We start from the raw sequence: 15,455 nt of genomic DNA on the forward strand, positions 1-15,455 counted from the left end.
AAGTGTGTCCCTTTTCTTTTCAGATGTTGTTTACTATTATCACTAACATATCACCTTTCTTTATATAAGTTTTTATTATGGGAATTTTTCAAAAATTTCCTTGAAATAGTCTAGATCTATTTAAAAATCATGTGCATGCTTAGTTGCTTAGTCATGTCCAACTCTTTGCAGCCCACTAGGCTCCTCTGTCCATGGAGTTTTCCAGTCAAGTATACTGGAGTGGGTTTCCATTTCCTTCTTCAAGGGATCTTCCTGATTCAGGAATTGAACTTACATCTACTGTGTCTCCTGAATTGCAGGCACAGCAGGATGGCTCATTACCCACTGAGCCATCCGAAAGGCTATTTAAAATCCTAAGTAGCTTTATTAACAGTTTATGACATAATAATCATTTAGTAAACTTTTTTTTTTAATGAATGAATATGCACCTACTTGAGGCTTTCAGCTGCCTGAACTCTAGTACTGAGACAGTAGAAGGTATAAGCCCTTTTATCTATGAAGTGAGATTTGTAAACAGATACCATTGGTTCATTAGCTAAGTAACCAATAATTGAGTAATCATCACCCCTTTCTGCTCAGAACAAAATAGTTTTGTAATGAAGAGAGTCAAGTGGAACAAAGATTATGTTTCTGACTAGTTCTTAGGGAAGAGTTAGAGACATTCTTTATAACACACAACAGGGAAAGTGCAGAGTCACCAAATCTCAGAGTCAGAACATAAGTTTTAGCCCAAGTTCTGCTTCTAATCCGCATGGGACACTAGCTAAGTTCTCGTGCTCTAGTAAACTAATGCTCTAATAGGAAATTGATCGTTATAGTGATGTTGGACATTCTGGTCACCAAACCCTTTTAAATATATTTTCTAATATTATTTTGGAGATCACTAATATATTTAAATTTTGTTATTCTAATACTATGCAGGCTTCCCTGGAGAAGGAAATGGAAAACCACTCCAGTATTCTTGCCTGGAAAATCACATGGAAAGAGGAGCCTGGCCGGCTATAGCCCGTGGTGTAGTAAAGAGTCAGGCACAACCGAGTGACTTCACTTTCACACTTTTTTTCATGCCAGCACTATAGCACAAGTCATGGCTTCCCTGGTGGTTCAGAGGGTAAAGAATGCACCTGCAATGCAGGAGACCCAGGTTCAATCCCTGGGTTGGAAAGATCCCCTGGAGAAGGAAATAGCAACCCACTCCAGTATTCTTGCCTGGGAAATCCCATGGACAGAGGAGCCTCACGGGCTACAGTCCATGGGGTCACAAAGAGTTGGACACGACTGAGCAACTAACACAACAACAATAGCATCAGTTCAGTTCAGTCGCTCAGTTGTGTCCGACTCTTTGTGACCCCATGAATCGCAGCACGCCAGGCCTCCCTGTCCATCACCAACTCCCAGAGTTCACCCAGACTCACGTCCATCGAGTCAGTGATGCCATCCAGCCATCTCATCCTCTGTCGTCCCCTTCTCCTCCTGCCCCAATCCCTCCCAGCATCAGAGCCTTTTCCAATGAGTCAACTCTTCGCATGAGGTGGCCAAAGTACTGGAGTTTCAGCTTTAGCATCAGTCCTTCCAAAGAAATCCCAGGGCTGATCTCCTTCACAATGGACTGGTTGGATCTCCTTGCAGTCCAAGGGACTCTCAAGAGTCTTCTCCAACACCACAGTTCAAAAGCATCAATTCTTCAGCGCTCAGCATTCTTCACAGTCCAACTCTCACATCCATACATGACCACTGGAAAAACCATAGCCTTGACTAGACGGACCTTTGTTGGCAAAGTAATGTCTCTGCTTTTGAATATGCTATCTAGGTTCGTCATAACTTTCCTTCCAAGGAGTAAGCATCTTTTAATTTCATGGCTGCAGTCACCATCTGCAGTGATTTTGGAGCGTAAAAAGATAAAGTCTGATGCTATTTCCACTGTTTCCCCGTCTATTTGCTATGAAGTGATGGGACCATATGCCATGATCTTAATTTTCTGAATGTTGAGCTTCAGGCCAAATTTTTCACTCTCCTCTTTCACTTTCATCAAGAGGCTCTTTAGTTCCTCTTCACTTTGTGCAATAAGGGTGGTGTCATCTGCATATCTGAGGTTATTGATATTTCTCCCAGTAATCTTGATTCCAGCTTGTGCTTCCTCCAGCCCAGCATTTCTCATGATGTACTCTGCATATAAGTTAAATAAGCCAGTTGACAATATACAGCCTTGATGTACTCCTCTTCCTATTTGGAACCAGTCTGTTGTTCCATGTCCAGTTCTAACTGTTGCTTCCTGACCTGCATACAGATTTCTCAAGAGGCAGGTCAGGTGGTCTGGTATTCCCATCTCTTTAAGAATTTTCCACAGTTTATTGTGATCTACACAGTCAAAGGCTTTGGCATAGTCAATAAAGCAGAAAGAGATGTTTTTCTGGAACTCTCTTGCTTTTTCAATGATCCAGAGGATGTTGGCAATTTGATCTCTGGTTCCTCTGCCTTTTCTAAATCCAGCTTGAACATCTGGAGGTTCATGGTTCACATATTGCTGAAGCCTGGCTTGGAGAATTTTGAGCATTACTTTACTAGCATGTGAGATGAGTGCAATTGTGTGGTACTTTGAGAATTCTTTGGCATTGCCTTTCTTTGGGATTGGAATGAAAACTGACCTTTTCCAGTCCTGTGGCCACTGCTGAGTTTTCCAAATTTGCTGGCATATTGAGTGCAGAACTTTCACAGCATCGTCTTTCAGGATTTGAAATAGCTCAACTGGAATTCCATCACCTCCACTAGCTTTGTTCGTAGTGATGCTTTCTAAGGCCCACTTGACTTCACATTCCAGGATGTCTGGCTCTAGGTGAGTTATCACACCATCGTGATTCTGGGTCATGAAGCTCTTTTTTGTACAGTTCTTCTGTGTATTCTTGACACCTCTTCTTAATATCTTCTGCTTCTGTTAGGTCCATACCATTTCTGTCCTTTATCGAGCCCATCTTTGCATGAAATGTTCCCTTGGTATCTCTAATTTTCTTGAAGAGATCTTTAGTCTTTCCATTCTTTTGTTTTCCTCTATTTCTTTGCATTGATCACTGAGTAAAGCTTTCTTATCTCTCCTTGCTATTCTTTGGAACTCTGCATTCAGATGCGTATATCTTTCCTTTTCTCCTTTGCTTTTTGCTTCTCTTCTTTTCACAGCTATTTGTAAGGCTCCTCAGACAGCCATTTTGCTTTTTTACATTTCTTTTTCTTGGGGATGGTCTTGATCCCTGTCTCCTGTACAATGTCACGAACCTCCATCCATAGTTCATCAGGTACTCTGTCTATCAAATCTAGTCCCTTAAATCTATTTCTCACTTCCACTGTATAATCATGAGGGATTTGATTTAGGTCATACCTGAATGGTCTAGTGGTTTTCCCTACTTTCTTCAGTTTAAGTCTGAATTTGGCAATAAGGAGTTCATGATCTGAGCCACAGTCAGTTCCCAGTCTTGTTTTTGCTGACTATATAGACCTCCATCTTTGGCTGCAAAGAATATAATCAATCTGATTTCGGTGTTGACCATCTGGTGATGTCCATATGTAGCGTCTTCTCCTGTGTTGTTGGAAGAGGGTGTTTGCTATGACCAGTGCGTTCTCTTGGCAAAACTCTATTAGCCTTTGCCCTGCTTCATTCTGTACTCCAAGGCCAAATTTGCCTGTTACTCCAGGTGTTTCTTGACTTCGTACTTTTGCATTCCAGTCCCCTATAATGAAAAGGACATCTTTTTGGGGTGTTAGTTCTAAAAGGTCTTGTAGGTCTTCATAGAACCGTTCAACTTCAGCTTCTTCAGCGTTACTGGTTGGGGCATAGGCTTGGATTACTGTGATATTGAATGGTTTGCCTTGGAAACGAACAGAGATCATTCTGTCATTTTTGAGATTGCATCCAAGTACTGCATTTCATACTCTTTTGTTGACCATGATGGCCACTCCATTTCTTCTGAGGGATTCCTGCCCACAGGAGTAGATTAATGGTCATCTGAGTTAAATTCACCCATTCCAGTCCATTTTAGTTCACTGATTCCTAGAATGTCGACGTTCACTCTTGCCATCTCTTGTTTGACCACTTCTAATTTGCCTTGATTCATGGACCTAACATTCCAGGTTCCTATGCAATATTGCTCTTTATAGCATCGGACCTTGCTTCTATCACCAGTCACATCCACAACTGGGTATTGTTTTTGCTTTGGCTCCATCCCTTCATTGTTTCTGGAGTTATTTCTCCACTGATCTCCAGTAGCATATTGGGCACTTACCGACCCAGGGAGTTCCTCTTTTGGTATCCTAACATTTTGCCTTTTCATACTGTTCATGGGGTTCTCAAGGGAAGAATACTGAAGTGGTTTGCCATTCCCTTCTCCAGTGGACCACATTCTGTCAGACCTCTCCACCATGACCCGCCCATCTTGGGTGGCCCAACAGGGCATGGCTTAGTTTCATTGAGTTAGACAAGGCTGTGGTCCATGTGATCAGATTGGCTAGTTTTCTGTGATTATGGTTTCAGTGTGTCTGCCCTTTGATGCCCTCTCGCAATACCTACCGTCTTACTTGGGTTTCTCTTACCTTGGACGTGGGGTTATCTCTTCATGGCTGCTCCAGCAAAGTGCAGCTGCTGCTCCTTACCTTAGAAGAGGGGTATCTCCTCATGGCCACCCCTCCTGACCTTGAACATGGAGTAACTCCTCTCGGCCGGTGCCCCTGACCTCTGGCGTGTGGTAGCTCCTCTTGGAGCATAGGTATGCTCCTAATAATAGCATAGGATATACCTACGCTAAGATAGCATAGATAATGCCATCCTAACAATAGCATAGGTAAGCTTTAAACCCTCTCTTGGTGGCTAATATTCTAAACAAGAATCAGCAACATAATACTTATAATCAGTGGCTTGATTTCTTAACTATTTTTACATATATTATTTTTACTTTACCTATTACATTACTTTCTAGAATGAAAAGCCAGGCATACAGTGGGAACACATTAAATTTTGTTTTCTGAACTGAACTTTTAATTGAAGACAGTAGGGCACAGTATGAGATTTTACTATCAGATAGACTTGGGTTCAAGTTACAGCTTTAGTATATTCTAATTGTGGTCTTAACCCTGTTTCTTAATTTGTAAAATAGGTTTATAGATGCTTTCTTCATAGAGAGTCAAAGAACCGTAGCATGGTACCTAACATATAGTAGGTATTTAGTAAATGTTCTTTTTCCCCCCATTCTTCATTCCTAGTTATTTAGCATACATTTTGTTGAGATTTCAGTTAATGACAAATAGTTGTCATATTGCATTATTATTTATAAATTACCCAGCATATATTAAGATTTTTAAGAAAGGTATTAGATGTGGAGCACTGTGTACTTAAAGAAACTGATTTTTTTTCATGCCCCTTTTCTATGTTATTAGATAATTTTATGTCACTAACATCATCCGGTCATTTACTCAATTTTTGCTTATTCTGGGACATTCAAAGTGAAAGTGAAAGTTGCTCAGTCATATTTGACTCTTTGCAACCCCAAGGACTGTAGCCTGCTAGGCTCTTCTGTCCATGGAATGCTCCAGGACAGAACACTGGAGTGGATAGCCGCTCCCTTCTCCAGGGGATCTTTCCAACTGAGGGATCAAACCCAGGTCTCCCACATTGCAGGCAGATTCTTTACCGTCTGAGCCACCAGAGAAACCATGAATGTGCTACTTTTTCTTCTGGCCACATGGACTGAGTTAAAACAGAACATCTTTCTCCAAATATATAGAAATGCTAGATAAAATATGATCCAGCCCAATTCAAATCTTAGCTAAATATATACGGAATCTAGAAAAATGGTACTGATGAACCCACTTGCAGGGCAGGAATAGAGACACAAATATAGAGAATGGATTTATGGACACAACATGGGAAGGAGAGAGTGAGAGAGTAGCATGGACATGTTTACACTGCCATGTGTAAAATAGACAGCTAGTGGGAAGCTGTGTACAACACAGGGAGGCAGCCCGGTGCTCTGTGCTGATACAGAGTGGAAGGAGGCGGGGTGAGAGGGTGGCTCAGCAAGGCTGATTGACATTGTAAGGCAGAAACCAATGCAACATTGTAAAGCACTTATCCTCCAATTAAAAAATAAATAATTAGCTAAGCTTGAAAGAGACAGAGAGGGGGTTGGTGGAATGGCACCCCACTCCAGGACTCTTGCCTGGAAAATCCCATGGACAGAGGAGCCTGGTAGGCTGCAGTCCATGAGGTCGCTAAGAGTCGGACACGACTGAGCAACTTCACTTTGACTTTCACTTTCATGCATTGGAGAAGGAAATGGCAACCCACTCCAGTACTCTTGCCTGAGAATCCCAGGGACGGGGGAGCCTGGTGGGCTGCCGTCTATGGGGTCACACAGAGTCGGACACGACTGAAGTGACTTAGCAGCAGCAGAAACAAAGGGGAGGCCCAACTAGAGCATTAAATGCTCAAACTGACACAGCAGTTGCCCAGAGGGATATTGAAACCAGATGTGGTCTCTGATAGCTAGAAGTTCCGGTTTTAATATCACACTTAGAGATACAGTCTTGGATCAACAGAAGAAGAAGCTAGAAAAACTGTCCTCCTGGTCACGAAGTCCACAAAGAAGCTTGTCAGTTTTCAAAACTATATATGGAAGGAAAAAAAAAGTCTGTCATAAAAAATCAAAACTCTAAACCTCTACCAGGCACAGCTATAAACTCTGAATGTACACTACCTATGTGGTACAGAAATCCTAAGCCAGGAAATTAACTTGGGGGAAAATGGCTGTGCACGAATGGAACCCCTTAATTTCCTGGTAGCAACAAATGCAGAAGCTCTCTGGAGGAATGCTGACACAATCCTGGGTGCCAGGGATTCCTATGGAGCATGATGAAGATGCAGCTCTAGCTATAGGAACACTCAAAATCAAGAATTAGAAAACGCATGGAGAAATAACCACTGTGGGGAGAGAGTCAGAAGCCATAACAAAGCAACTCCAAGAATAATCCAAAAGATAAAATATAACAAGTGTGTTTAAGATAAAGAAGTTTTTAAATATATAAAAATAATAATAAAAGACTTAGGCCATCCAAAAAAAATGGGTCAATTTGAAAAGGAAATAGAATATCTAGAATTTTAAAATATGATTATTAAAATCAACAACTCAGTTTATGTCTTAAAACTGATTAGTCCGTCTAGTCAAGGCTATGGTTTTTCCAGTGGTCATGTATGGATGTGAGAGTTGGACTGTGAAGAAGGCCGAGTGCCAAAGAATTGATGCTTTTGAACTGTGGTGTTGGAGAAGACTCTTGAGAGTCCCTTGGACTGCAAGGAGATCCAACCAGTCCATTCTGAAGGAGATCAGCCCTGGGATTTCTTTGGAGGGAATGATGCTAAAGCTGAAACTCCAGTACTTTGGCCACCTCATGCGAAGAGCTGACTCATTGGAAAAGACTCTGATGTTGGAAGGGATTGGGGGCAGGAGGAGAAGGGGATGACAGAGGATAAGATGGCTGGATGGCATTACCGACTCGATGGACATGAGTCTGAGTGAACTCCGGGAGTTGGTGATGGACAGGAAGGCCTGGCGTGCTGTGATTCACGGGGTCGCAAAGAGTTGGACACGACTGAGCGACTGAACTGAATTGAACTGAACTGAAACAGAGAATTAGTGAACTAAAGTAGAGCTAAGGAAATTACTCAGAGTATAGTACTGAGGAATAAAAACATGAAAAATGAATGTGCTGTGAACATTTGATCACACTATAAACAGAAGTGCTTCATACTGATATAATATGCCCCATTAGGAAATACAAGAGTTGACCGTATTTTTTCACACAGTTGGGTTTGTGTTGCAGATAATCATTGCGTTTGGCTGTGTGTACCATGTTGAAGTGTTTCGGAGAAGGCAGTGGCACCCAACTCCAGTACTCTTGCCTGGAAAATCCCATGGACAGAGGAGCCTGATGGGCTGCAGTCTGTGGGGTCGCTGAGAGTCAGACACGACTGAGCGACTTCACTTTGACTTTTCACTTTCATGCATTGGAGAAGGAAATGGCAACCCACTCCACTGTTCTTGCCTGGAGAATTCCAGGGATGGGGGAGCCTGGTGGGCTGCCGTCTCTGGGGTCCCACAGAGTCGGACACGACTAAAGCGACTTAGCAGCAGCAGCAGATAACTACAATCTAGCTAATTAACATATATCCATCACCTCACAGCGTTACACTTTGTTTGCATATGTATAGTGACCACCTTTCTTAGCAAATTATAGGTATACAATACAGTATTATTAACTGTATTTACCATCAGTTCAGTTCAGTTCAGTTGCTCAGTCGTGTCCGACTCTCTGCGACTCCATGAATTGCAGCATGCCAGGCCTCCCTGTCCATCACCGACTCCCGGAGTTCACCCAAACTCAAGTCCATCGAGTGGGTGATGCCATCCAGCCATCTCATCCTCTGTCGTCCCCTTCTCCTCCTGCCCCCAATCCCTCCCAGCATCAGAGTCTTTTCCAAAACTCTTAACATGAGGTGGACAAAGTATTGGAGTTTCAGCTTTAGCATCAGTCCTTCCAATGAACACCCAGGACTGATCTCCTTTAGGATGGACTGGTTGGATCTCCTTGCAGTCTAAGGGACTCTCAAGAGTCTTCTCCAACACCACAGTTCAAAAGCATCAATTCTTCGGCGCTCAGCTTTCTTCACAGTCCAACTCTCACATCCATACGTGACCACTGGAAAAACCATAGCCTTGACTAGATGGACCTTTATTGGCAAAGTAACGTCTCTGCTTTTGAATATGCTATCTAGGTTGGTCATAACTTTCCTTTCAAGGAGTAAGTGTCTTTTAATTTCATGGCTGCAGTCACCATCTGCAGTGATTTTGGAGCCCCCAAAAAATAAAGTCTGACACTGTTTCCACTGTTTCCCCATCTATTTCCATGAAGTGATGGGACCAGATGCCATGATCTTAGTATTCTGAATGTTGAGCTTTAAGCCAACTTTTTCACTCTCCACTTTCACTTTCATCAATAGGCTTTTTAGTTCCTCTTCACTTTCTGCCATAAAGTTGGTGTCATCTGAGTATCTGAGATTATTGATATTTCTCCCAGCAATCTTGATTCCAGCTTGTGCTTCCTCCAGCCCAGTGTTTCTCATGATGTACTCTGCATATAAGTTAAATAAGCAGGGTGACAATATACAGTCTTGACGTACTCCTTTTCCTATTTGGAACCAGTCTGTTGTTCCATGTCCAGTTCTAACTGTTGCTTCCTGACCTGCATACAGATTTCTCAAGAGGCAGGTCAGGTGGTCTGGTATTCCCATCTCTTTAAGAATTTTCCACAGTTTATTATGATCCACACAGTCAAAGACTTTGGCATAGTCAATAAAGCAGAAAGAGATGTTTTTCTGGAACTCTCTTGCTTTTTCAATGATCCAGAGGATGTTGGCAATTTGATCTCTGGTTCCTCTGCCTTTTCTAAAACCAGCTTGAACATCTGGAAGTTCATGGTTCACGTATTGCTGAAGCCTGGCTTGGAGAATTTTGAGCATTACTTTACTAGCGTGTGAGATGATGCTGTACCTTAAATCTCCAGAACCTTCCTATCCCACATAATTGAATCTTTGTAACCTTTGACATCAAAATCATCTGGTAACCATAAGAAGATCCCTTGTTTCTTAGTTCACACATTTTTTTTAACTAGATAATCTCTTGAACAAAATGGCTGATTATTAATATATTACACATTAATTATGCTTCTCAAACTAGGTAACAGAGAGGCAAGCAACAAACCAAGATTTGACTAGAACCATTTGTGATATTCTTGATTACAACTGGCTCATCTTGGTTTGTCAGCCAAAGATGAGAAGATATAGGTTTTTTTCTTAAGTCACAAATTTTCATTAATATATTTAAATGTAAGTATTGTAAAATATTGGTACCTTTTTTTTTTTTGAGGCAACACTGTATTCTGTGAACCCAGATGTTAACTAATCTTTGTATGGAATTTATTGCAGGATCAAATCCATAATTTTTTTTTTCTCATTTCTAATTTAGAAAATGTTACTTTTATCTGCTTCTGGGCAACTGTCCTCATTTTTTTTTAGATATTTATATTTTATGATGCTATTAAATTGAAGTTGTTTGTTGTTGTTTTGTTATTGTTTTAACTGGGGAGCAGAAATGGCAAGTAATTGGAAAATCAACCAATATTGAATGATTATATCTTATAAGGCAAAGGAATAATATGAAATGGTATTGCTGAATTTTAGGAATATCTTATTTTAAAGGTGAGATAGGTGATTTTATAGTCAAATAATTACAAGTGAGAATAACTATAATAGTACAGTATAAAATAAAGACATTAAAATTGGTTGTTTAATTAAAATCAGTCACCTTCTAATCTAGGAAATCACTGTGGAGTCTTTAGAGTTTATTGGTTTGTTTGTTGAGTTTTCTTTTTTTAATGGAGGAAAACCAGTCCGAGGTTCTGACCTCCTCTTCAGCAATAGACATTCATAGACTTCAGTATGAATCCATACAGCCTTTTTACTGTTTATTCTAAAACTAGTCTATTATTCCTCAGAGGAAGAGGCTGCTCCAGATGGTGCTGTTGCAGAATACAGACGAGAAAAGCAAAAGTATGAAGCTTTGAGGAAGCAGCAGGCAAAGACAGGAACTTCCCGGGAAGACCAGGTAACTTCACAAACCAAAATCCATATGCAATTCATTGCCTTTTAATTGTATGCAGGAATTGTTAACAGAACCTATTTTGATTATACATGAGGGAAAACATTATGTCTTAAAAATGAAAAAGTATATATAACATATGGTGAGGTGACCAGGACCTTGGCCATTCAAGCAAAGATCCAGATGATAGAGTTCTTTCCAGATAGAAAGGTATAAAGCCTGGGACTTTCAAGTTTTAACTTTGTGCATGTGTGCTAAGTCACTTCAGTCATGTCCGGCTCTTTGCGACCCCATGCACTGTAGCCTGCCAGACTCCTCTGTCCAAGGGATTCTCTAGGCAGGAATACTGGAGTGGGTTGCCATGCCCTCCTCCAGGGGATCTTCCTCATCCAGGGATTGATCTCAGGTCTCTTTAAGTCTCCGCATTGGCAGGTGGGTTCTTTACCACTAGCGCCACCTGGGAAGCCTTAAATCATGGGTACCTGCTATAGGCCTTAGGTATCCTAGGGGATCTTCCTGACGCAGGAATTGACCCAGGTCTCCCTCATTGCCAGCAGATTCTTTTCCGTCTGAGCCTCCAGGGAAGTCCTCCCTAATTAAACACAGGAACCTGGTAAAACCACATATTACCAGATACTCAGATAGAATCTTTGCTAAGTGAATATTATGAGACCATAATTATAAATGATGAAGGGCTCAGCATCTCACCTGCTGCCTAGCCAACTTCGCTTGAAATAGTACACTGCCTATAAATAAGGCACTTGGTCTGCTGGTTAACGTCTACCATAAACAATATTGCAAAACTCTCTTTACTGAAAGTAATTCCTGAATCTTTAGCTAATAATATAAGAAGATTGTCAGAAATCAAGAATAAAGAAGATAGGAAGTTAGCTCAACAACTTGGGGGTCAGCACCATGCAGCACTTGGCACTTGGTGAGATAGAGCCCTTGAGCAGCCCTTTATGTTGAAAAGATAGGGGGCAGACCAAAATTACTTATATTTGGTGCTGCCATATATATATGAGAACACATCATTTTAGGCATATAAATAAAACAGGCAAAATAAAAGTAAATTAAAAAGCCCAGGCCTGTTTGAATAAATTAATCTAATCAGGAACTGTATTATAAATGACACCTAATTACTGGTAAGGAAGATCACGCATCAGTGCCTAGCGTGAAAATAATCATAGGGAAAATTCAACGAGAATTCAGGTATAGGAAATTATAATTACAGAGAACTAACTTATGTGCAATTTTCAAAAGAAATGGCACATCAAATGAAATTAAGAAAAGTCCTTTATTAACTTGTTTTCATGGAGTCACAAAGTCCTCTGAATGTATTACCAAAAGATGTTAAGGATCACTGTTATCCTTGCATTTCTCTTTCTTCCTCCTAGTAAATAATTATTAAAAATCTACCATGTCCTAATCACTGTAGTTGGTGGTAAACAAGGCAGAAACGTCCCTATCTTCTCTGAGCTATCCGAAAAAAATAGGCAGTTAAACAAGTAATACCAATAAAAGGGGATGAGCATTATGACAGGTTAGATATAGGGAATTATGTAAAGGTATCGCATAATACGGCATAAGAATCCGGAAAGGCTTCCCTGAGAAAATGATTTGTCAACTTGAGGGTTACTAAGAAGATACATGGCTAGACAAGAATACTATATGAGAAGTCTTTAACCTCTTTGCAAAGAACGAAAAGATGTTAAATATGACTGGAACTTAAACTAAGAGAAAGAAAGAGATGAGGCTGGAGAGGTAAGCAGGAGCCAGTTCACACAGGATATTTTTGAGCCATATGAAGGAGTTGAGATTTACCCTAAAAGCAGTGGGGAGACATCAAAGAAAGAAGGTATTATAATCCCATTTGCAGTTTGGGAAGATCTGTCCAGCCTGGTTGCTGTATGGAGAGTAGAGGACCTGGGGCAGCACTGGAGGAGCAAAGGCCATTTGAGAGACCCATGTATACACATGTGTGCAAAAGGTCTACCAGGGGAGGCGCCATCAACACATCTTCTTCATCAACACAGCTGGGAGGCTCACTCTGTGCTGAAGAGAATGCGGTTAGTGGTTAGTCCTTTATTCCTCCTGCAGGAGCCAGAAGACTGATTCCTCTGGATGCCAAACATTAATACCTCCATGCAGATCCTGTTTTCTTCCATTTCTTTTCACAGTGTCTGCTTTTTTGGCTAGTATCTGTCTTGCCTTTCAAATGCAACTAGAGAAAGTCCAATCTTGAAAATAGGAAATGTTTAGAAAGGCCAACCGAATGCAGAGTTCCAGAGAATGGCAAAGAGAGATAAGGCCTTTGTAAATGAACAATGCAAAGAAATAGAGGAAAACAACAGAATCGAAAAGACTCAAGATCTCTTCAAGAAAATTGGAGTCATCAAGGGAACATTTCATGCAAAGATGGGCTCAATAAAGGACATAAATGGCAAGGACCTAACAGAAGCAGAAGAGGTTAAGAAAAGGGGGCACAGATACACAGAAGAACTGTGTATGTCTTACTGACCCAGATAACCACAAAAAAAGATGTCTTAATGACCAGATAACCACAACAGCACAAGAGATGATTCTACAAATGGACATCACCAGATGGTCAATACCGAAATCAGACTGATTATATTCTTGGCAGCTGAAGATGGAGAAGCACTATACAGTCAGCAAAAACAAGACCGGGAGCTGACTGTGACTCAGATCATGAACTCCTTATTGCCAAATTCAGACTTAAATTGAAGAAAATAGGGAAAACCACTAGACCATTCAGGTATGACCTAAATTAAATCCCTTGCAATTATACAGTGGAAGTGAGAAAAAGATTCAAGGGATTAGATCAGATAGAGAGAGTGCCTGAAGGACTGTGAACAGAGGTTTGTAACATTGTACAAGAGGCAGTGATCAAGACCATCCCCAAAAAGAAAATGCAAAAAGGCAAAACGGTTGTCTGAGGAGGCTTTACAAATAACTGAGAAAAGAAAAGAAGCTAAAGGCAAAGGAGAAAAGGAAAGATATATCCATATGAATGCAGAGTTCCAAAGAATAGCAAGGAGAGATAGGAAAGACTTTCTCAGAGATAAGTGCAAAGAAATAAAGGAGCACAATAGAATGGGAAAGACTAGAGGTCTCTTCAAGAAGATTAGAGATACCAAGGGAACATTTCATGCAAAGATGGGCTCAATAAAGGACAGAAACAGCATGGACCTAACAGAAGCAGAAGATATTAAGAACAGGTGTCAAGAATACACATAAGAACTATACCTAAAAGATCTTCATGACCCAGATAATCATGATGGTGTGGTCACTCACCTCAGACATCCTGGAATGCGAAGTCAAGTGGGCTTTAGAAAGCAGCACTACAAACAAAGCTAGGGGAGGTGATGGAATCCCAGCTGAACTATTTCAAATCCTAAAAGATGATGCTGTGAAAGTGCTGCACTCAATATGCCAGCAAATTTGGAAAACTCAGCAGTGGCCACAGGACTGGAAAAGCTCAGTTTTCATTCCAATCTCAAAGAAAGGCAATGCCAAAGAATCCACAAATTACCACACAGTTGCACCCATCTCACATGCTAGCAAAGTAATGCTCAAAATTCTCCAAGACAGGCTTCAACAGTACGTGAACTGAGACCTTCCAGGTGCTCAAGCTGGGTTTAGAAAAGGCAGAGGAGCCAGAGGAGCCATTTCAGATGTTGAAATTGCCAACATCCACTGGATCACAGAAAAGGCAAGAGAATCCCAAAACAATATCTACTTCTGCTTCATTGACTACTCTAAAGCCTTTGACTGTGTGGATCACAACAAACTGTGGACAATTCTTAGAGTGGAGAATACTCTCAGACCACCTGACCTGCCCTCTGGAAATCTGTATGCAGGTCAAAAAGCAACAGATAGAACTGGACATGGAACAATGGACTGGTTCCAAATTGTGAAAGGAGTACATCAAGGCTGTATATTGTCACTTTGCTTATTTTAACTTATATGCAGGATACATCATGAGAAATGCTTGACTGGATGAAGCACAAGATGGAATCAAGCTTTCGGCTTTCGGCTCGGGGGAGGCAGAGGTGCAACTTTCTTTGGTCGTCCCGAATCCGGGTTCATCCGACACCAGCCGCCTCCACCATGCCGCCTAAGTTCGACCCCAATGAGATAAAAGTCGTGTACCTGAGATGCACCGGTGGGGAAGTCAGTGCCACGTCTGCCCTGGCCCCCAAGATCGGCCCTCTGGGTCTGTCTCCAAAAAAGGTTGGTGATGACATCGCCAAGGCAACTGGTGATTGGAAGGGTCTGAGGATTACAGTGAAACTGACCATTCAGAACAGACAAGCCCAGATTGAGGTGGTACCTTCTGCTTCTGCCCTGATCATCAAAGCCCTCAAGGAACCACCAAGGGACAGAAAGAAGCAGAAAAACATTAAGCACAGTGGAAACATTACTTTTGATGAGATCGTCAACATTGCCCGGCAGATGCGGCATCGGTCTCTAGCTAGAGAACTTTCTGGAACCATTAAAGAGATCCTGGGGACCGCCCAGTCGGTGGGCTGCAATGTTGATGGCCGCCACCCTCATGACATCATAGATGATATCAACAGTGGCGCAGTGGAGTGCCCTGCTAGTTAAGAACTGCAAAGGAAAAAGGAAAATAAAGGATCATTTGACAACCAAAAAAAAAAAAAGATGGAATCAAGATTGATTCCAGGAGAAATATCAATAACCTCAGATATGCAGATGACACCACCCATATGGCAGAAA

The 15,455-nt window shown here is 41.4% G+C and overlaps 2 protein-coding genes across 17 annotated transcripts in view; both read left to right on the plus strand.

The window, feature by feature from the left end:
- The window catches only part of CWC27 (CWC27 spliceosome associated cyclophilin), a 271,711-nt gene that overhangs the window by 205,694 nt on the left and 50,562 nt on the right, over positions 1 to 15,455 (plus strand). For all 16 annotated transcript variants that reach the window (XR_015148865.1, XR_015148866.1, XR_015148862.1 and 13 more), the window contains one exon: positions 10,591 to 10,700. Coding sequence is in view for 10 of the 16 variants with exons in the window: in XM_086361937.1 (XP_086218063.1) it covers positions 10,591 to 10,700 (110 nt within the window). In the remaining 6 variants the exon portion in view is untranslated. The remainder of the gene's footprint in view (positions 1 to 10,590; positions 10,701 to 15,455) is intronic.
- On the plus strand, positions 10,797 to 15,379 carry LOC147350445 (large ribosomal subunit protein uL11). Its single transcript, XM_086361943.1, has one exon. It carries the CDS (start codon positions 14,703 to 14,705, stop codon positions 15,321 to 15,323), a length of 621 nt encoding a protein of 206 aa, XP_086218069.1. The 5' UTR covers positions 10,797 to 14,702; the 3' UTR covers positions 15,324 to 15,379.

Source organism: Bos grunniens, chromosome 20, assembly GCF_055505025.1.
Source record: "Bos grunniens cultivar Pamir isolate PY7600 chromosome 20, Bosgru_T2T1.0, whole genome shotgun sequence".
NCBI classification, from domain to species: domain Eukaryota; kingdom Metazoa; phylum Chordata; class Mammalia; order Artiodactyla; family Bovidae; genus Bos; species Bos grunniens.

What these genes read in the sequence shown, in the direction of transcription:
- LOC147350445 (XM_086361943.1), top strand. Translation starts at nt 14,703, where the DNA reads ATGCTTGACTGGATGAAGCACAAGATGGAATCAAGCTTTCGGCTTTCG.